The sequence below is a fragment of the Pseudophryne corroboree genome, chromosome 1 (assembly GCF_028390025.1).
Source record: "Pseudophryne corroboree isolate aPseCor3 chromosome 1, aPseCor3.hap2, whole genome shotgun sequence".
Lineage (NCBI taxonomy): Eukaryota > Metazoa > Chordata > Amphibia > Anura > Myobatrachidae > Pseudophryne > Pseudophryne corroboree.
In genome coordinates this window covers 75,239,304-75,261,644 of record NC_086444.1, presented here as the reverse complement: position 1 = coordinate 75,261,644, position 22,341 = coordinate 75,239,304, and the positions used below count along the sequence as shown (strand labels likewise).

General features: G+C 54.1%; 2 protein-coding genes across 7 annotated transcripts in view; one reads left to right on the top strand and one right to left on the bottom strand.

Annotated features, from left to right (window-relative positions):
• The window catches only part of DNAJC21 (DnaJ heat shock protein family (Hsp40) member C21), a 37,587-nt gene extending 33,811 nt beyond the window's left edge, over nt 1–3,776 (bottom strand). The window contains exon 1 of the mRNA XM_063960688.1: nt 3,515–3,776. Within this exon, the coding sequence (XP_063816758.1) occupies nt 3,515–3,611 (97 nt within the window). The 5' untranslated portion in view covers nt 3,612–3,776. The remainder of the gene's footprint in view (nt 1–3,514) is intronic.
• Nucleotides 3,613–22,341, top strand: part of RAD1 (RAD1 checkpoint DNA exonuclease) — a 28,377-nt gene continuing 9,648 nt past the window's right edge. The window contains exons 1-3 of one of the 6 annotated variants that reach the window (XM_063960727.1): nt 3,613–3,744; nt 3,901–4,001; nt 11,606–11,887. In XM_063960727.1, the coding sequence (XP_063816797.1) occupies nt 11,693–11,887 (195 nt within the window). In that variant the 5' untranslated portion in view covers nt 3,613–3,744; nt 3,901–4,001; nt 11,606–11,692. Of the gene's footprint in view, nt 3,745–3,782; nt 4,002–4,052; nt 4,155–4,174; nt 4,346–11,605; nt 11,888–22,341 lie in introns of those variants that run through there. The other 5 variants (XM_063960718.1, XM_063960708.1, XM_063960700.1 and 2 more) reach the window with 5 other exon arrangements.

Genomic DNA, 22,341 nt, shown 5'->3' with positions numbered 1-22,341 from the left:
CTGTAGGAAGACAGCCAAGAGAAGGCAGTATCACGCAGACCAATGGAGTGAAGTATTTGCAGTAGGAGAGGGTGGTCCATGGTGTCAAAAGCAGCAGAGAGATCAAGTAGAATAAGTAGAGAGTAGTGTCCCTTAGATTTGGCAGCATGGAGGTCATTGCAGACTTTTGTAAGGGCAGTTTCAGTGGAGTGGAGAGGACGGAAGCCAGACTGGAATGGGTCAAGCAGTGAGTGTGAGGAAAGAAAGGAAGTAAGGCGGTTGTAGACAATACGCTCAAGGAGTTTGGAGGCAAAAGGGAGAAGAGAGTTGGGTCGTTAGTTGGAGAGAGTGTTTGGATCAAGGGTAGGTTTTTAAAGAATAGGAGAGATGAGTGCATGCTTGAAGGCAGAGGGGGCAGTGCACAGATTGAGAAGGTGAGAAAGATGGGAACAGGCAGAAGGAGAAATGTAGCGGAGGAGGTGAGGGGAGAGGAACGAATGAGGGCCATGACTTCCTCACCAGACATGACACTGGATAGGAAACCGTGACTCCCCACCACACAGACATGACACTGGATAGGAAACCGTGACTCCCCGCCACACAGACATGACACTGGATAGGAAACCGTGACTGCCCGCCACACAGACGTGACATTGGATAGGAAACTGTGATTCCCCGCCACACTGACGTGATACTGGATACGAAAAATTCCAAAAAGCCCTTACTAAACTACCCACAGGGGTCTGAGCTGAGGAATCTTATGTTTTTCCTTTAAACCTTAAGTGACAGGTGTCTAAAAACACTGACCATAACCAGGAACAGTGATGGGATCCAATAATATAACACAAGTAGTAAGGACCCCTGGTAAATGTCTTGGTGCATAGTCTCCTATCCCTCCTGCAGGACCATTTTAACAGCATTATAGGCCCTGGGCAAAGCCCCTACCCATCCATTCACAAGCACAAAAGAACAAAAAATCATAAATTCCTCCTCCTATGGTCCCAAACCGTCTCTCCAGATGCTTCCATACAGTGATAGGCTGTCAGCCATTTGATTGGTGGATAGCTTGAGCCATCTACCTATCAGCATACCGACAGCCATTCGCTGTCTGGTTGCAGGCTGGTACAGATAAGAGAATGCTGCCTGGCTCTTTTGATTGTGTGTAACTCATCATCAGAGTGGCTGGAAATCACTCTACTAGCCTTCCAAGAAGCTCTGGAGGCACCAACCTGCCCTGCTGGAAAGCCCCTAGGATCACGGGGCCCTGGGCAGCTGCCCGGTGTGCCTAAACTTTAAGATGGCCCTGCCCTCCTCCTGTCTTTACCCCTTGGTAATGTCTGGAGATAGGAGGCTATGCACCCAGACATTCCCTAGGGTATAAGGACAGAAGGAGGGAAAGGGGGCTATGTACCCAAACATTTCCCAGTGAAAAGTATAGGAGGCTATGCACCCGGACATTTCCCAGGGATAAAGGCACTAGGTGGGATGGAAGGCTATGCACCCAAATATTTCCCAGGGATAAGGACAGCACGGGGGTGGGAGGCTATGCATAGTGACATTCTCCAGCAGGTAAAGGCAGGACAGAGGATGTGGGCTATGCACTTTGACATTCCCCAGAGGTAAGGGTAGGAGGGGGGAAGGGAGGCTATGTACAAGAGAAGGGATATGAGACTATGAGCCCGAACATTCCCCAGGGGAAAGGGCAGGAGGAGAAATGGGCTATACACCCCGACGGCTTAAGGTCAGTACATGGGACCTCTTGGGCTAACATAACTAAACTGACTCATAACACTATCCACGTGGATAGTAACCTGTGACAAGAGAAGCCTGGCGAGCACCGCGCCAAAGCTGGTGAGCAAAATGAGCCCACGAGGGTACACGTTTAATATTCTAAATAAAAGTTTAATGATTTATGAAATTGTTTAGTTATGCAAACTAAAGTTCATGTTCTGAACTTGATCGCACCATGACATCCTCTAGATATAAGGGTAGGAGTGGGGATGGGAGGCTATACACACTGACATTCACCAGGGGTAAGGACAGGAGGGGGGATAGTAGGCTATGCACCCAGACATTCCCCAAAGGGTAAGGGCAGGAGGGGGGATGGGAGGCTAAGCACTCTGACATCCCCCAGAGATAAGGGTAGGACTGGGGATGGGAGGCTCTGCTCCCTGACATTCCCCATGGGTGAGGATAGGAGGGGGGATGAGAGGCTATGCACCCTGACATTCCCCAGGAATAAGGGTAAGAGTGGGGATTGGAGGTTACACACACCGACATTCCCCAGGGGGAAGGGCAGGATGGGGGATGGAAGGCTCAGCTCCCTGACACTGCCCAGGGGTAAGGGCAGGAGGGGAGATGGGAGGTTATACACACTGGCATTCCTCAGGGGTAAGGGCAGTAGTGGGGATGGGAGGCTATGCACCCTGACATTCCCCATGGGTGAGGATAGGAGGGGGGATGGGAGTCTATGCACCCTGACATTCCCCAGAGATAAGGGTAGGACTGGGGATGGGAGGCTCTGCTCCCTGACATTCCCCATGGGTGAGGATAGGAGGGGGGATGGGAGGCTATGCACCCTGACATTCCCCAGGAATAAGGGTAAGAGTGGGGATTGGAGGTTACACACACCGACATTCCCCAGGGGTAAGGGCAGGAGGGGAGATGGGAGGTTATACACACTGGCATTCCTCAGGGGTAAGGGCAGTAGGGGGGATGGGAGGCTATGCAACCTGACATTCCCCATGGGTGAGGATAGGAGGGGGGATGGGAGTCTATGCACCCTGACATTCCCCATGGGTGAGGATAGGAGGGGGGATGGGAGTCTATGCACCCTGACATTCCCCATGGGTGAGGATAGGAGGGGGGATGGGAGTCTATGCACCCTGACATTCCCCATGGGTGAGGATAGGAGGGGGGATGGGAGGCTATGCAACCTGACATTCCCCATGGGTGAGGATAGGAGGGGGGATGGGAGTCTATGCACCCCGACATTCCCCATGGGTGAGGATAGGAGGGGGGATGGGAGTCTATGCACCCTGACATTCCCCATGGGTGAGGATAGGAGGGGGGATGGGAGTCTATGCACCCTGACATTCCCCAGGGGTGAGGATAGGAGGGGGGATGGGAGTCTATGCACCTGGACATTTTCTTGGGGTAAGGGCAGGAGGTGGGGATGGGAGGCTTCCCCAGTGGTACGGGCAGGAGGGTAGCACCGCACCCTGACATTCCCCAAGGATAAGAATAGGGTTGAGATGTTATACACACTAACATACCCCAAGGGTAAGGGCAGGAGGGGAGGCTATGCACCCCTACACTCCCCAGGGATAAGGGTAGGAGTGGGGATTGGAGGTTATACACACTGACATTCCCCAGGGGTAAGGGATAGAGGGGAGATGGGAGGTTATACACATTGGAATTCCTCAGGGGTAAGAGCAGGAGAAGGGGTGGGAGGCTATGCAACCTGACATTTCCCAGGGGTAAGGGCAGGAGGCGGGTGAATCGTGTACGCCCCCCGCCAGTGACAGCCCCTTACCCGGGTGCCAGCGCAGGGCTAGCTTCCTGTAGGCTTTCTTAAGCTCATCCTCCGTACAGTCCCAGCGTAACCCGAGCGTCTCATAGTGACACCGCATCGCTGCTGCTGCTGCTTCCGCCGCTCACAGCACACCGGCCGGCAGAACCGCCCCCTACCGGCACACGTGCGCCTCCAACCCGGAACTGGACCCAGGCAGACCCCGCCCCTCAATCTGACTCACTGCTACCAAGGTAACCACCACTATGCAGGGCACGCCCCCCTGACCAGCGTCGCGGAGGAGCGTGTCACCTTCGTGACAAAGCACCTGTAGCCGTTACTGTCCTCACTGCAGGAGCCATGTTTTCGGAGCCTACTCTTACTGTTCTAAATAGGATTTTGTCTCCTAGAACATGGCTGCCGCTGCAGAAAACTGAGGGGGAACCAGAGACATATATATCAATGTGTGTGGAACACATTGCTGGCTGCTGAGGAAGAAGAGGTGTAAGAGGTTAGTGATGCATAGAGCGGGTAAATGTGTAATATTTTCTAAAGAGGACAAGTAGAGGTATTGCCCATGGCAGCCTATCATCTACTACCTATCATTTTATGGACTGTAGTAGACGATGATTGGTTGGTATGGGCAATTTGCTTTCTATGGAAGGTTTGATACATCTCCCTCTATAATCATTACCAGAGACCACATGAGGCCTCATGTAGGGGTTGATTCTATCTATATCGGAGTGGCAGAAGGGACCTTCTGACGTACCTAGGGGAGGAGACCCATCACCAGGGGGAGGAGCTACGGCCGAACAAGGTACCCGAAAAGTACGCTCGCCACCTAATTACTAAAAGGTAATAGTTGGTGGCGTGGATAATAGAGCAACTGTCCCGCTGGCGTAGCTCCTCCCCCCTTGTGTCGTGGCTCCTCCCCCTGCCGGAAAAGGTCCCTTAGGCCACTTGGATCTAGCCTCAACCCTCATTATTACCTCAGTGTACCCCAGTAATAGGCAGTGTGGATTTGTGGTGTATGTATATGTCAGTATAGACTGAGGCATTCTTCTATATCGGTGCTTACAAGCAGAATTCCTGGCAAAGCCAATATTGCGCAGCTGGTATATCGTGAACTTGTAGTTCTCCAATAGCTGGAGGGCCTGGGAGCAGGGGTGTACGCCTGGTGAATGTAATATGCATGAAGGGAATGTATATAAAGCAGTGTTCTCCCCACGCTGTATTTCTCGGGCGGTCCGCCAGGCAGTGATACGGGCAATTGTTGCACAGCACCTATGGACTTGCGTCAGCGCAGTGCGGCTTATTGGCTGTGTCACAGTGCAGCTCACTGTTCAGAGCTGCCCCTGCCAGAGGGAGGATACAGACCGCCCCCCTCTACCTTGACCCTGGCCCACCCCATCGGAACCATCCCCGCTGGAAGAAAGATGTCCGCCATCCCCTCCTCCACAATGCCCCTGAAGGGTGCACGATGGACTGCTGCCTACATGCTGTAGTAGACCCTCCCTTCCGGTTCACACCCAGCCACACACCTCTCCCCCACCCCCAGTTCATACCGAGCCACTCACCTCTCTTCCCCCCAGGTTCACACCCAGCCACACACCTCTCCCCCCAGGTTCACACGCAGCCACACACCTCTCTTTCCCCCCCCCCCCCAGGTCACACACAGCCACTCACCTCTCCCCAGGTCACACGTAGCCACTCACCTCTCCTCCTCTCCCCAGGTCACACGTAGCCACTCACCTCTCCTCCCCCCCCCAGGTCACACGCAGCCACTCACCTCTCCTCCCCCCAGGTTCACACCCAGCCACTCACCTCTCCTCCCCCCCAGGTCACACGCAGCCACTCACCTCTCCTCCCCCCCAGGTTACACGCAGCCACTCACCTCTCCTCCCCCCAGGTTCACACGCAGCCACTCACCGCTCCTCCCCCCCAGGTTACACGCAGCCACTCACCTCTCCTCCCCCCAGGTTCACACGCAGCCACTCACCGCTCCTCCCCCCAGGTTCACACGCAGCCACTCACCTCTCCTCCCCCCAGGTTCACACCCAGCCACTCACCTCTCCTCCCCCCCAGGTCACACGCAGCCACTCACCTCTCCTCCCCCCCAGGTCACACGCAGCCACTCACCTCTCCTCCCCCCCCAGGTTACACGCAGCCACTCACCTCTCCTCCCCCCAGGTTCACACGCAGCCACTCACCTCTCCTCCCCCCCAGGTTACACGCAGCCACTCACCTCTCCTCCCCCCAGGTTCACACGCAGCCACTCACCGCTCCTCCCCCCAGGTTCACACGCAGCCACTCACCTCTCCTCCCCCCAGGTTCACACGCAGCCACTCACCTCTCCTCCCCCCAGGTTCACACGCAGCCACTCACCTCTCCTCCCCCCAGGTTCACACGCAGCCACTCACCTCTCCTCCCCCCAGGTTCACACGCAGCCACTCACCTCTCCTCCCCCCAGGTTCACACGCAGCCACTCACCTCTTCTCCCCCAGGTTCACACGCAGCCACACACCTCTCCCCCACCCCCAGTTCATACCGAGCCACTCACCTCTCCTCCCCCCAGGTTCACAAGCAGCCACTCATCTCCCCCCCCCACCCCACAGGTCACACGCAGCCACTCACCTCTCCTCCCCACGGGTTGACATGTAACCACTCACCTCTCCATCTCCCGCCCCAGTTCACACGCAGCCACACACCTCTCCCGCGCACCCCCCATCCCACTCTCCTGGTTTGCACACACCTCTACCCCTCCCAACTCCCCCACCTGCCACATAATGCCGCCTGGCAAGAAAAAAATTCTGGTGTGACCACTGTAAAGAGATCACTTAAATTAGGGATGCATTAGGGCAACGCCTGCAATGTGCCACTGTGACAGCATTTCGGCATTCTATTTTGCACGATTTAGGTGCCACCATAAGTGCGGCTGTTGTGTGCAGTCCTATGTTCATCGAGCCCATTATATCACACAAAATTATATTCAAATATATTAAACTAGGTGATTCATCGCACCCTACGGGCGCTCTTCACACCGTCGTTTGGGGCTACGCCCCGTTAACCCCTGCACACCTTTGGACATACGCAGGCCGGTAGATAACAGAATCAGAAACACAGGGCAGTATAGAAGGCATACAGAAATGGTGTCCGGTTGAGAAAAGATAGAGAGGCGTAGGGGGAAGGAGAAAGGGAATGTACAGAAACGCGGTGCGATCGGTAAAGGATAGGGAGAGTCAGGGTGGTAGGGAGAGGATAAAGAGAGGGAAGGTGTTAGATAGAAAATACCGTTGCAAGAGGCTACGACCCGTTAACCCCTGCACGGGCTACAGCTGTGCTATAATTGTTATTATATGGAGTTTTACCTGCAAAAAAGTTTATGCTATTGGGTAAATATTGCAAGGGGAAGGGCGTGCGATTGTCAAGGGGGCGTAACCCTTTGTGAGGGCGTAAAGAGTGGCCGCAGGGCACAATGAATAACATAGTGTAGTATATACTGCTAGTGTATGCAGCGCAGCTTATACACACAGTGGCCACAGGTATCAGAGCCGCGTATACACACAATGGACACAGGTAGCTGAGCCACTTATACACACAATGGCTACAGGTAACGGAGCCACGTATCCACACAGTGGCCAGAGGTAGCAGGGCAGCTTATACACACAATATCCACAGGTAGCAGAGCCGCTTATACACACAGTGCCCACAGGTAGCAGAGCCGCTTATACACGCAGTGCCCACAGGTAGCAGCGCAGCTTATACACACAGTGGACACAGGTATCAGAGCCACGTAACCACACAGTGGCCAGAGGTAGCAGGGCAGCTTATACACACAATACCCACAGATAGCAGAGCCGCTTATACACACAGTGCCCACAGGTAGCAGAGCCGCTGATACACACAGTGCCCACAGGTAGCAGAGACGTTGATACACACAGTGCCCACAGGTAGCAGAGACGTTGATACACAACGTGCCCACAGGTAGCAAAGCAGTTTATACACACAATGACCACAGGTAGCAGTGTTGCTTATACACACAATGGACCCCGGTAGCAGTGCCACTTCTACACACAATTCCCATAGGTAACAGAGGCACTTATACACACAGTGGCTACAGGTAGCTGAGCCGCTTATACACACAATGGCCACAAGTAGCAGCACCACTTATACACACAATGGCCACTTTTAGCAGCACCGCTTATACACACAATGGCCACTGGTAGCAGTGTCACTTATACACACAATGGCCACAGGTAGCAGCACCACTTATACACACAATGGCCACAGGTAGCAGTGGCGCTTATACACACACAATGGCCACTGGTACCAGAGCCGCGTATACACACAGTGGCCACAGGGAGCTGTGCCACTTATACACAATGGCCACAGGTAGCAGTGTCGCTTAGACACATAATGGCCACAGTATTACTTTTTTTTTATTAATCCAATGTCCATTGGTAGCAACTATACTCACAGAAGTTCAGTGTGTGTGGGGGGGGTTTGGAAAGAGGGTGGGTTCAGTGAGGTGGAGGTGCCTATCCATGCCGCTGATCACCCCGATTCAGGGAATCACTTGTAGCGGCTGCGGATGGTGTCCGAGGTGCTACGTGTGGTGGAGGGGTGGGTGCTGGAGGGGGTCCAGAGGTGTTGCGGGTGGTGGAGGGGTGGGTGCAGTGACACGGATAGCGGAAAGGGTGCAGAGGTGCTGTGGGTGGGGGAGGCGTAGGTGTGGAGGGGGCGCGGATGGGGGAGGGGGTCTAGAGGTGCTGCAGGTGGGGGAGGTGCAGGTGCAGAAGGGGAGTGTAGATGCTGTTGGTGGGGGAGGGGTGGGTGCGGGGGGCTGTGGATGAAGGAGGGGGTCTGGAGGTGGTGTGCATGGGGGAGGAGCGATGTAGTGGGGGGGTGTTTGGGGAGGTGGGGTTGTATGGGGGGTGAGGTTGGGTGATAGGTTCTAGAAGTGCTGCGGATGGAGGGGTGGCTGCAGGGGAGCCGTGGATGGGGTCCAGAGGTGCTGCGGGTGGGAAAAGTGTGGTAGGTCCACGAATGGGGGAAGGTGTCTATAGATGATGTGGGTGGGGGAGGGGGCCGGAGGTGCTGTGGTTGGGGCTGCGGGGGTGTGGTGGGGGTCCGGATGCGCTGTGGGCAGGGGAGGGGGCGGGGGGTGCTGCGGGTGTGGGTGCTACAGGGAGTGCTGCGGGTGGGAGGGGGATGTGGTGGATGCTGTGGGTGGGAGGAGGGGCATGTGCAGCGGTTGGGGGGCAGATGTGGTGGATGCTGTTGGTGCGGCGGGTGGAGTGGAGAATGCGGGGGTGTAGCGGGGGGGGAGAGGTGGGTATAGGGGTGCAGGGGTTCCGTGGGTGGGGGAGGGGTGGTGGGTGCTGCGGGTGGGGGATGGGCGTGTGCCGCGGGTGGGGGTGGATGTGGTGGATGCTGTGTGTGCCGCAGGGGGGGAAGGTGTGGGGGGGGATAGGTGGGTATGAAGGTGGGTTGGTAGAGGGGAGGGTGCGGGGGTGTAGCGGGGGGGGAGGTGGGGGAGGTGCGGAGGTACTGCGGGTGGGGTAGGGGCGGGGGGGTTTGGGGGTTGTGGGTGATACGGGTGGGGGAGGGGGCGGGAGTGCCGCGGGTGGGGGAGGGGTATGTGCGTGGGACAGATGTGGTGGGTGCCGTGGGTGGAGGAGGGGCGGTGGGTGCTGCGGGTGGGGTAGGGGGTGCGAGGCGGATGTCGCGGGTGGGGGGTGGATGGGGTGGATACTGTGGGTGCCGCGGGTGGGGGAGGGGCGGACGGGTTTTATGGTGCGGGGGTGTAGCTGGGGGAGTGGTGGGAGTGCCGCGGGTGGGGGAGGGGCAGGGGTTGCCGCGGGTTGTGGGTGCTACGGGTGGGGGAGGGGCATGTGCTATGGGTGGGAGATGGATGTGGTAGGTGCCGCGGGTGGGGTGGAGAGAGCAGTGGGGTGGGAGAGGTGGGGGTGGGGTGGGGGAGGTGCGAAGGTGCTGCGGGTGGGGGAGAGGGCAGGAGTGCTGCGCGCGGGGGAGGGGCGTGTGCTGCGGGTGGGGGGCGGATGTGGTGAATGCTGTGGGTGCCGCGGGTGGGGTGGAGGGTGTGGGGGAGAGGTGGGTATGGGGGTGGGGAAGGTGCAGCTGCAGGGGAGGTGCAGCTGCAGGGGTGTGGTGGGGTCCGGATGCGCTGCGGGCAGGGGAGGGGGGGCGGCGGGTGTGGGTGCTATGGGTGGGGGAGAGGGCGGGAGTACCGCGGGTGGGGGGTGAATGTGGTGGGTGCCGCGGGTGGGGGAGGGGAGGGGCGGGACAGGAAGGGTGGAGGGAGCGGTAATGTATGGGGGAGAGGTGGGTATGGGGGTGCCGCGGGTGGGGGAGGGGTGGTGTTAGTTAAGGGTGGGGGAGGGGCATGTGCCGCGGGTGGGGGGGGATGTGGTGGATGCTGTGGGTGCAGCGGGTGGGGGAGGGGCAGGTGGGGTGGAGGGTGCGGGGGTGTAGCGGTGAGGAGAGGTGGGTATGGGGGTGGGATGGGGGAGGTGCGGGGGTGCTGCGGGTGGGGGAGGGGGTGCAGCGGGCGGGGGAGGGGCGTGTGCCGCGAGTGGGGGGCAGATGTGGTGGATGCTGTGGGTGCCGCGGGTGGGGGAGGGGCGGGGGGTGCTGCGGATGGGGGAGGGTGCGGGAGTGCGGCGGGTGGTGCTGCAGGTGGGGGTGCTATGGGTGGGGAAGGGGGCGGGAGTGCCATGGGTGGGGGAGGGGCGTGTGCTGCGGGTGGGGGAGGGCCGGGAATGACGTGGGTGGGGGAGGGGCGGGAGTGCCGCGGGTGGGGGAGGGGTGGGGGGTGCTGCACATGTGGCTGCTATGGGTGGGGGAGGGGGTGGGAGTGTCGCGGGTGGGGGAGGGGCGGGAGTGCCGCGGGGGTGGTGGTGCTGCAGATGTGGCTGCTATGGGTGGGTGAGGGGGCGGGAGTGCCGCGGGTGGGGGAGGGGTGGTAGTGCCACGGGTGGGGGAGGGGCGGGGGGTGCTGCAGATGTGGGTGCTATGGGTGGGGGAGGGGGGGCGGTAGTGCCGCGGGTGGGGTAGGGGCGGGGGTGCTGCAGATGTGGCTGCCATGGGTGGGGGAGGGGCGGGAGTGCCATGGGTGGGGGAGGGGCGTGTGCTGCGGGTGGGGGAGGGCCGGGAATGACGTGGGTGGGGGAGGGGCGGGAGTGCCGCGGGTGGGGGAGGGGTGGGGGGTGCTGCACATGTGGCTGCTATGGGTGGGGGAGGGGGTGGGAGTGTCGCGGGTGGGGGAGGGGCGGGAGTGCCGCGGGGGTGGTGGTGCTGCAGATGTGGCTGCTATGGGTGGGTGAGGGGGCGGGAGTGCCGCGGGTGGGGGAGGGGTGGTAGTGCCACGGGTGGGGGAGGGGCGGGGGGTGCTGCAGATGTGGGTGCTATGGGTGGGGGAGGGGGCGGGAGGGCCGCGGGTGGGGGAGGGGCGAGAGTGCCGCGGGTGGGGGAGGGGTGGGGGGTGCTGCAGATGTGGCTGCTATGGGTGGGGGAGGGGGGGCGGTAGTGCCGCGGGTGGGGTAGGGGCGGGGGTGCTGCAGATGTGGCTGCCATGGGTGGGGGAGGGGCGGGAGTGCCGCGGGACGGGGAGGGGCGGGGGGTGCTGCAGATGTGTGTGCCATGGTGGGGGAGTGAGTGCCGCGGGTGGGGGGTGCGGGGCGTGTGCCGCGGGTGGGTGGCGGATGTTGTGAAGGCTGTTGGTGCCGCAGATGGGAGTGGGGCGGGGGCAGCAGTCAGTGGTCGTCCACGGCATTCTCCTCCGGACTGTGCGGCAGCTGAGCAGTCAGCGGCTGCAGTGTCACCAGGGTGCAGGGAGTGTACGGGGAGGGGGGAGAGAGGGGAGTGGGCGGAGATTGGGAGGGTACTGGGTGGGGATGGGCGGACCGAGGGAGGGGACTGTTCCTGGCCTGCATCCAGCCACCCAGATCCCAGATCTGTGACTGTGACTCCGCCCAGCGTTAGCAAATGAATCACAAAGTCACAGATCTGGGCTATTATATAGGAGATGTATCATTTAACTTCCATGCGTTTATGAATACAGAGTTATGTACATTAGTATCCTTCTGTTTCTAGGACCACAAGAATTGTGTTATACAGCATAACCGCTCCTTACAGCTGTATGCTGCCTTATGTCCCTATGTAACATCTCGGGTTCTCGGCATGTCCTTCCTGTCCCAGCCTGACGTGGACCATGACCAGTATGTCTTCACCTGCAGCCTGGACAACGTCCGCAACCTCTCCAACATCCTGAAGGCCATCCACTTTAAAGACCATGCGTCCTGCTTTGCCACCAGTAATGGACTCAAAGTCACTGTAGAAAATGCTAAATGCCTACAAGCCAATGCCTTCATTCAGGTATGAGGGGTTTGTTTGCACGCGGGTTTCATTTCCTCTGTATCGCTGCACATTTCATATTCAATTGTTAGGAGAAGAACAATATCAGGAAAAAGATGGCATTAAAGTGATATTCTATTGGCTAATTAAATACATTTCTCTTACGTCCTAGAGGATGCTGACGTCCACATTAGTACCATGGGATATAGACGGGTCCACCAGAAGCCATTGATACTTTAAGAGTTTGAGAGTGTGGGCTGGCTCCTCCCTCTATGCCCCTCCTACCAGACTCAGTTTAGAAAATGTGCCCGGAGGAGCCGGTCAAAGCTAGGGGAGCTCCATAGGGGTTCTTCTAGTTTTATTGTTTTTTTAGAGTTTTAGGCAAAGGGAGGCTGCTGGCAACAGCCTCCCTGCTTCGTGGGCCTAAGAGGGGGGAGTAGTGTCCACCCTAAGGGTTCTGAGCCACTGTCTCCGCTGACAGGACACTGAGCTCCTGAGGGGAATGATCGTTCGCCACCACAGGGGATCGCTCACCCCCGCAGCATGCCGCCTCCCCCTTACAGAGCCAGAAGACTGAAGTGGCGAGCGAGTCACCGGCCCCCCTAGCAAGCGGGGAGCTGGTGTGAAGATGGCGGTAACAGGGTGGGAGCGCGGTAACAGGGTGGGAGCGCTCTGGAGGCTCAGCGGTACTTGATGTGGCGCTGTGAGGGGCACCCTGAGCCAGCGCCATACCCTACACTGGTTGTCCGTCAGGGGCCCGGTTTCACTGCCAACATTTTCCTCAGGCCAGTATAAAGAACGGTGGACTGGGAAGAAGGGGCGGAGCTTCACCTCAGAGCGGATCCAGCAGCGTTCAGCGCCATTTCCCTGCCTGCAGATCAATGTGGAGACGCTGACAGGGAAAGCTGTCCTTCCATTTCAACTCCAGCTATCTTGTACGGTACCAGGGGGTTGTAGAAGAGGGGGGGGGGGGGGGAGGGGGGAGGCTGTGTGAATACTGTGTAACCTACTAAGGTGCACAGTAAGCGCTAGATAGGGGCTTCTCTCTATCTGAAAAGTGCTGTGTGGGTTGGCTCCAATCTCTGTGTCTCTCTTCGCATTCTTGGGGGGGAAACTGTGTCTGTCATTTCCCTGTGTGGAGTGTTTGCTGTTTCCAAACGCCATGTCTAGGGACATTGGGGCAGATGTATTAACCTGGAGAAGGCATAAGAAAGTGATAAACCAGTGATATGTGAAAGGTGATAAAGGCATCAGCCAATCAGATCATAACTGTTAATTTACATATTGGAGCTGATTGGCTGATGCCTTTATCACCTATCAGATCATAACTGTTAATTTACATATTGGAGCTAATTGGCTGGTACCTTTATCACCTTACATATATCACTGGTTTATCACTTCCTTATGCCTTCTCCAGGTTAATACATCTGCTGCAGAGGATAATTCCTCTCAAGACGATCCCATTCCATGTACTCAAGATTGTACTGTTTTGTCACAGATCCCTGCAAAGGAGCCTGAGTGGTTAGCCTCTATTAAGAGTATGATTTCTCAGATTTCTACTAGGGTAGCACAGACTGAGACTGCAACTCAGGTTTTACAGAACTCTATGGGGGTTTGGTCTGTTGCTGTTCCTTCGGGCCCTCCTAGCGTACACCCTCAAAACCGTGCTCTTGCCCAGATTATGCAAGATGGCACGGATACCGATTCTGACACGGCAGATGGTGATGGGGATGTGCTGCCGGGGGCGGCATCTCTTGCAAAAGGGGTGCAGTTGATGATTGAGGCCATTAGAGATGTGTTGAATATTGCTGACACAACACCCGAGCAGGTTGAGGAGGCTTACTTCACGGATAATAAGAAAGCCTCGTTAAACTTCCCTGCGTCTAAAGAATTAAAAAGCTATATTTGAAAAATCCTGGGAAAACCCGAAGAAAAAATTCCAGATTCCCAGGAAGGTTCTGGTTGCTTTTCCCTTCCCTGAGGAGGATAGAAAGAAATGGGAAAACCCACCCATAGCTGACGCATCTGTTTCCAGACTGTCAAAGAAGGTGGTTTTACCTGTCCCGGGATCTTACGCGTTAAAAGAACCAGCTGATCGCAAAATTGACACTACGCTTAAATCGGGTTCACTACGGCTGGCCGGCGGTCGGGCTCCCGGCGACCAGCATACCGGCGCCGGGAGGCCGACCGCCGGCTTACCGACAGTGTGGCGAGCGCAAATGAGCCCCTTGCGGGCTCGCTGCGCTCGCCACGCTACGGGCACGGTGGCGCGCTACGCGCGCCACACTATTTTATTCTCCCTCTATGGGGGTCGTGGACCCCCACGAGGGAAAATAAGTGTCGGTATGCCGGCTGTCGGGCTCCCGGCGCCGGTATACTGAGCACCGGGAGCCCGACCGCCGGCATACAGAAGACCACCCCTTAAATCCATGGGGGTAATTCCAAGTTGATCGTAGCAGGATTTTTGTTAGCAATTGGGCAAAACCATGTGCACTGCTGGGGAGGCAGATATAACATGTGCAGAGAGAGTTAGATTTGGGTGGGGTGTGTTCAATCTGCAATCTAATTTGCAGTGTAAAAATAAAGCAGCCAGTATTTACCCTGCACAGAAACAAAATAACCCACCCAAATCTTACTCTCTCTACACGTTATATCTGCCTCCCCTGCAGTGCACATGGTTTTGCCCAATTGCTATCAAAAATCCTGCTGCGATCAATTTGGAATTACCCCCCATATACACGGCTTCAGGGGCGATACTACGACCTACTATTGCCTGTGCGGGTGTGGTTCGTTTTATCGACAGTATCTAGGTCGACAATGTTTAGGTCGACCACTATAGGTCGACAGTCACTAGGTCGACATGGATGGAAGGTCGACAGGGTTTCTAGGTCGACAGGTCTAAAGGTCGACATGAGGAATTTTTTTTTTGGTGTCGTTTTCTTCGTAGAGTGACCGGGATCCCAAATTAGTGCACCGCCTTCGCTCGCCATGCTTCGGGCATGGTGCCTCCGCTACCGCTTCGCTCGGCACACTTTACCGTTCCAATCGTAGTCCACGTGGATCGTTAAGTATGAAAAAATCCAAAAAAAAAAATGTGAAAAACTCATGTCGACCTTTAGACCTGTCGACCTAGCACATGTCGACCTAGAAACCCTGTTGACCTTCCATCCATGTCGACCTAGTGACTGTCGACCTATAGTGGTCGACCTAAACATTGTCGACCTAGACACTGTCGATCTTCAGACCGGATCCCGCCTGTGCATGGATCTCTAAAGCTATAGTAAAGTGGTCTGGCACGTTACTTGAGGAATTGGATACAATGGATAAAAGTGACGTTGATTTGTTTTTACGTAACATACAGGATTCTGCAGGATTTATGGTGGAATCCATGAAAGACCTGGGTTCGATGGCTGCAGGGATATCTTCCATGTCTGTCTCAGCTCGTAGAGGACTCTGGCTACGCCAGTGGTCTGCCGATGCGGAATTCAGGAGAGGTGTGGAGAACCTACCCTACACAGGTCAGGCTTTATTTGGGGAAGTGTTGGATGCGTGGATTTCCACGGCAACCGCTGGTAAGTCACCTTTTCTTCCCTCAGTTGCGCCTGCTACGAAGAAACTCTTTTCTTCAGCTACGTCACAGTCCTTTCGGGGGAGGGGGAGTTCCTGGTATCCCTAGATATCAAGGATGCGTACCTCCACATTCTGATTTGGCCGCCGCATCAGGCTTATATCCGATTTGCACTGTTAGTCTGTCACTATCAGTTCCAGGCACTGCCATTCGGCCTCTCAATGGCACCGAGGGTGTTCACCAAAGTGATGGCAGTGATGATGGTTCTCCTCTGCAGGCAGGGAGTGAACATAATTCCATACCTGGACGATCTGCTGATAAAGGCAATGTCCAGGGAGAGGTTGTTGCTATCCATTGCTCTCACGACTCGACTGCTCAGGGATCATGGTTGGATCCTGAACCTTCCAAAGTCACATTTGGAACCAACAAGGAGATTATCTTCCTGGGGATGATCCTCAACATGAAAGTGCAGAGGGTGTTTCTACCGGTGGAGAAAGCGTTGGTGATGCAATCAATGGTCCGGGATGTCTTGAAACCTGCCCGGGTATCGGTTCATCAGTGCATTCGCCTTCTGTGTTGCCTCCTACTAGGCTCTGCCGTACGGAAGATTCCATGCTCGATCCTTCCAGCTGGATCTCCTAGACAAATGGTCGGGATCTCATCTGCACAGGCACCAGAGGATACGTCTCTCACCGAAGGCAAGGATTTCGCTCCTCTGGTGGCTGCAAATGCCTCACCTTATGGAGGGCCGCAGGTTCGGAGTTCAGAACTGGATCCTCCTAACCATGGACGCAAGTCTCAGAGGTTGGGGAGTGGTCACCCAGGGGGAAACCTTCCAGGGAAGATGGTCAAATCTGGAAGCCATTCTTCCAATAAACATTCTGGAACTAAGAGTTGTGTACATCGGTCTTCACCAAGCGGCACATCTTCTACAAGATCGGGCCATTCAAGGACAGTCGGACAATGTAACGACGGTGGCCTACATAAACCGACAGAGAGGAACAAAGAGCAGAGCTGCAATGTCAGAGGTAACAAGAATCCTTCTCTGGGCAGAAAGGCACGCATTGGCGCTGTCAGCGATCTTCCTTCCAGGAGTGGACAACTGGAAAGCGGACTTCCTCAGCCGACCCGATCTCCATCTGGGAGAATGGGGCCTCCATCCGGAGGTGTTCACAGACGTGACCTGTCGTTGGGGCGTGCCTCATATAGACATGATGGCCTCCCGTCTCAACAAAAAACTTTGGAGGTACTGTTCCAGGTCGAGAGACCCACAAGCAGTGGCGGTGGATGCCCTGGTAACTTCGTTGGTGTTCAAGTCAGTGTATGTGTTTCCCCCACTTCCACTCATTCCAAGAGTTCTAACACTCATAAAGAGAACAAGGGTTCAGGCAATTCTCATTGGTCCGGACTGGCCAAGAAGGGCTTGGTACGCGGATCTTCTGGACTTACTGCTGGAAGATCCGAGTACCTGCTGTAGCAGGAGTCGTTTGCTTATCAAGACTTACCGCGGCTACGTTTGACGGCATGGTGGTTGAACACCAGATCTTAGCCCGAAAGGGTATTCCAAGCACAGTTACTCTTACCCTGATACAGGCTAGGAAAGGAGTAACGTCTAAAACATTACCATCGCATTTGGAAAAATGTGTCTCTGTGTGAAACCAAGAAGTTTCCTACGGTGGAGTTTCAACTTGGACAGTTTCTCCTCTTCCTGCAAGCAGGTGTGGATATGGGCCTGAGGTTGGGATCAGTAAAGGTCCAGATTTCGGCCCTATCCATTTTCTACCAGAAACAACTAGCTTCCCTCCCTGAGGTTCAGACTTTCTTGAAAGGGATTATACACATCCAGCCTCCTTTTGTGCCTCCTCGGATTGGTTCCTGTGGTTCCTCGGATTGGTTTGAACCTCTACAGGAGGTTGAGGTCAAGTTTCTCACATTAAAGGCTGTCACTTTGTTGGCCTTAGCTTCTGCTAGATGGGTGTCGGAGTTGGGGACTTTGTCTTGTAAGAGCCCCTACTTGATCTTTCATGAAGATAGAGCTGAGCTCCGGACACGTCAGCAGTTTCTTCCGAAGGTTGTATCGGCTTTTCATGTCAAGCAACCTATTGTGGTGCCAGTTGCTACTGACTCCTCAATTTTCTTGGATGTTGTAAGGGCTCTGAAAATCTATGCAAAGGGAACTGCTCATCACAGGAAATCAGACTCTCTGTTTGTCCTGTATGATCCCAAGAAAATTGGGTGTCCTGCTTCTAAGCAGACGATTTCGCGTTGGATCAGGTTCACTATCCAGCATGCGTATTCTACGGCAGGATTGCCGTGTCCAAAATCTGTTAAGGCCCACTCTACTTGTAAGGTGGGGTCTTCCTGGGCGGCTGCCCGGGTTGTCTCGGCTTTACAGCTTTGCCGAGCGGCTACTTGGTCAGGGTTCTATAAGTTCGATACTTTGGCATCTGTGGACCTGAAGTTTGGTCAATCAGTACTGCAGGAGCCTCCGCGCTCTCCCTCCCGTTCTGGGATGTTCGAGTCGATTTTACTTTCTAATAACTATTTAAAATGCCATTGCTAATATATGTTGTTGACGCCAGGCGCATCTTATTACCATATACGATAAAAGTGCGCTGTACGTCGCAAACACTACATCCCCCTAAGAGAAAACAAGTACTTACACACATTGTCTGATTGAGGTCCAACGCTCATTGTATATATTTGATATTTAAAAGGGTATGTATATAATATAACACATGTATAGTATATATATGGTTACAGAGTACATTTTCATAGGAAGCAATTGTTACAATTACGGCCAGCATACGATTACCATCTCCCTCAATGCACTTTATGCACTAATCGCTCCATTTCCTCCATCTTTAGCTCTCCCTCCTCACAGCAGCTGAGTATCACCAAAACACCATCTCGCTCAGCACCCAAGTAAAAAACAGGCAGCCTTGTGTGTGGGATCAGCTATACACTGAGTCTGTTGGGGGTGTACAGGTCTTCTGTTATTGGTCCAGGGGAGGGAACTTTCTAATTCATGATGAGTCATTGGTCAGTGTGAGGGCTTTTGTTCAAGGTTGCTGGCCTCTGGTTTACAGTCCACACATGCTCCTTTGAATGTCCTTTTGTTCCAGTAAAAGTGACTTCATATTCCTACATTTAATCATATCTACTCATTGCAATGTGCTGCAACCTAATCACAGGCATCAAATTAATCCACACATTAATCTGATTACATTGACACCAAGCACGACATGTCCATCTTGCTCCGCTCCAACAATACATATACATGACGTTATACTCCATTATATAATTTAAAACCGTGTAATGTCTAGTGCTTGATATGTTTTATTTATGTGCTGTATGAAATATGTGTTGAATATATCTTTGTGGCATGTCTCTGTGAGTGCGTATGTTACCATATATTGTTGTGCTCGCTTTCGCAAGCATAGCGACTCATCTGTTTGGAGTTTGGATGTTCTCTCTATGTAATATTTTTTACTTCGACAGGGAGCTTTGGTACATACCCATGGTACTAATGTGGACCCCAGCATCCTCTAGGACGTAAGAGGAAATAGGATTTTGGTTACCTACCGGTAAATCTTTTTCTCGTAGTCCGTAGAGGATGCTGAGTGCCCGCCCACGCTTCGTTGTCCTACAGTGGTTGTCTGGTTCAGTACGACTTTGTTCTTAGTTAAGTACTGCCTTGTTACTTGGTTAAGTAATATTTCAGCTGTTGCTGATGTTATAAGCTCGTTAGCTTGGTTTGCCTTGTACGTGTGAATTGGTGTGAATCTCGCCACTATCTGTGTATAATCCTTCTCTCGAAGATGTCTGCCTCCTCGGGCACAGTTTCTAGACTGAGTCTGGTAGGAGGGGCATAGAGGGAGGAGCCAGCCCACACTCTCAAACGCTTAAAGTGCCAATGGTTCCTGGTGGACTCGTCTATACCCCATGGTACTAATGAGGACCCCAGCATCCTGTACGGACTATGAGAAAAGGATTTATCGGTAGGTAATTAAAATCCTATTTTTACTTACAGGCTTTGCGCATTACATTGGTTACTTTCCACCCAGTTTAACAGTGGAATATTATTGTTAGATACAATGTTTTATACATTTTATGAATAACTAGCTGTTTCAACCAGGCAAACATTTGCTGGGGAAGAACATTTTACCCCTTTTCAACCTCTTTAGAGTCGAATTTGGTAAAATCCCTGATTAGTGGATGACTGCAAATAACTGTCACAATTTCCAGACCACCCAGCTTATCACATGTTCCAGGTCACCCAGCTTATCACATGTTCCAGGTCACCCAGCTTATCATATGTTCCAGGTCACCCAGCTTATCATATGTTCCAGGTCACCCAGCAGGTGCACAGGGATAGTTCACCAATTGTCACATTATACAGAGCACAATGGTGATGCATGTAAATGTTAGGCGGATGTACTTTTCTGCAAATCTATGGACCAAGGGGGTCATTCCGAGTTGTTCGCTCGCAAGCTGCTTTTAGCAGCTTTGCACACGCTAAGCCGCCGCCTACTGGGAGTGAATCTTAGCTTATCAAAATTGCGAACGAAAGATTAGCAGAATTGCGAATAGACACTTCTTAGCAGTTTCTGTGTAGCTCCAGACTTACTCGGCATCTGCGATCAGTTCAGTCAGTTTCGTTCCTGGTTTGACGTCACAAACACACCCAGCGTTCGCCCAGACACTTTTCCGTTTCTCCAGCCACTCCCGCGTTTTTCCCAGAAACGGTAGCGTTTTCTCTAACGTCCTAGTGGATGCTGGGAACTCCGTAAGGACCATGGGGAATAGCGGGCTCCGAAGGAGGCTGGGCACTCTAGAAAGATCTTAGACTACCTGGTGTGCACTGGCTCCTCCCACTATGACCCTCCTCCAAGCCTCAGTTAGATTTCGTGCCCGGCCGAGGTTGGATGCACACTAGGGGCTCTCCTGAGCTCTTAGAAAGTTATAGTCTTAGAATTTGTTTTTTTTCAGTGAGACCTGCTGGCAACAGGCTCACTGCAGCGAGGGACTAAGGGGAGAAGAAGCGAACTCGCCTGCTTGCAGCCGGATTGGGCTTCTTAGGCTACTGGACACCATTAGCTCCAGAGGGATCGACCGCAGGCCCAGCCTTGATGTTCGGTCCCGGAGCCGCGCCGCCGTCCCCCTTACAGAGCCAGAAGCAGGAAGATGGTCCGGAAAATCGGCGGCATGAAGATGTCCTGTCTTCACCAAGGTAGCGCACAGCACTGCAGCTGTGCGCCATTGCTCCTCATACACACTTCACACTCCGGTCACTGAGGGTGCAGAGCGCTGGGGGGGGGGCGCCCTGAGGCAGCAATAAAAACACCTTGGCTGGCTAAAATACCTCAATGTATAGCCCCTGGGGCTATATATGAGGTAAATACCCCTGCCAGAATCCCAAAATAAGCGGGAGAATAGGCCGCGAAAAAGGGGCGGAGCCTATCTCCTCAGCACACTGGCGCCATTTTTCCCTCACAGCTCGGCTGGAAGGAAGCTCCCTGGCTCTTCCCTGCATTTCTACAATACAGTAAGAGGGAAAAAGAGAGGGGGGGCACTAAATTGGCACTGTATACAGTATAAGCAGCTATTAGGGACATAACTCAGTTAGTCCCTGTATATATATAGCGCTCTGGTGTGTGCTGGCATACTCTTACTCTGTCCCCCCAAAGGGCTTTTGTGGGTCCTGTCCTCTATTTGAGCATTCCCTGTGTGTGTGGAGTGTGTCGGTACGGCTGTGTCGACATGTTTGAGGAGGATAATGATGTGGAGGGGGAGCAGATGCCTTTAGCAGGGATGTCACCCCCTGGGGGGCAGACACCTGAGTGGATGAGCTTATGGAAAGAAATGAGTGCACGTATAGACTCCTTACATAAAAAATTTGACGACATGCCGACTGTGGGACAGCCGAGTCTTCAGCTCGTGCCGGTCCAAGGGTCTCAAAAGTCATCAGGGGCTCTAAAACGCCCGTTATCTCAGGTGGCACAAGTAGATGTCGACACGGATACTGACGCCAGTGTCGACGACGATGAGTCAAATTTAATGCCCGTTAAGGCCATTCGCTGCATGATTGAGGCAATGAAAGAGGTGTTAAATATTTCTGATTTACATCCAGGTACCACAAAAAAGGGTATTATGTTTGGGGAGAAAAAACTACCTGTAGTTTTTCCCCCGTCAGATGAATTAAATGAAGTGTGTGAAGAAGCGTGGGCTTCCCCTGATAAGAAATTGGTGATTCCTAAGAAATTACTAATGGCGTTCCCTTTCCCGCCAGAGGATAGGTTACGTTGGGAAACACCCCCGAGGGTGGATAAAGCGCTCACACGTTTGTCAAAAAAGGTGGCACTACCGTCCCAGGATACTGCCGCCCTTAAGGAACCTGCTGATAGAAGGCAGGAGGCGATCCTGAAGTCTGTATATACACACTCAGGCATTATACTCAGACCAGCAATTGCGTCAGCTTGGATGTGCAGTGCTGCCGCTGCATGGTCAGATAACCTGTCAGAAAATATTGACACACTAGACAGAGACACGATCCTGTTAACAATTGACCATATAAAAGACTCAGTCTTATACATGAGAGATGCACAGAGGGAAATCTGCCGGCTGGCATCTAAAGTAAGTGCACTATCTATCTCTGCTAGGAGATGTTTATGGACTCGCCAGTGGACTGGAGATGCAGATTCCAAAAGGCACATGGAAGTTTTGCCTTATAAAGGGGAGGAATTATTTGGGGATGGTCTCTCCGACCTAGTTTCCACAGCAACGTCTGGGAAGTCAGCATTTTTACCCCATGTCCCCTCGCAGCCTAAGAAGGCGCCATTTTATCAGGTTCAGTCCTTTCGATCCCAGAAAAATAAGCGGGGAAAAGGAGGGTCTTTTCTGTCAA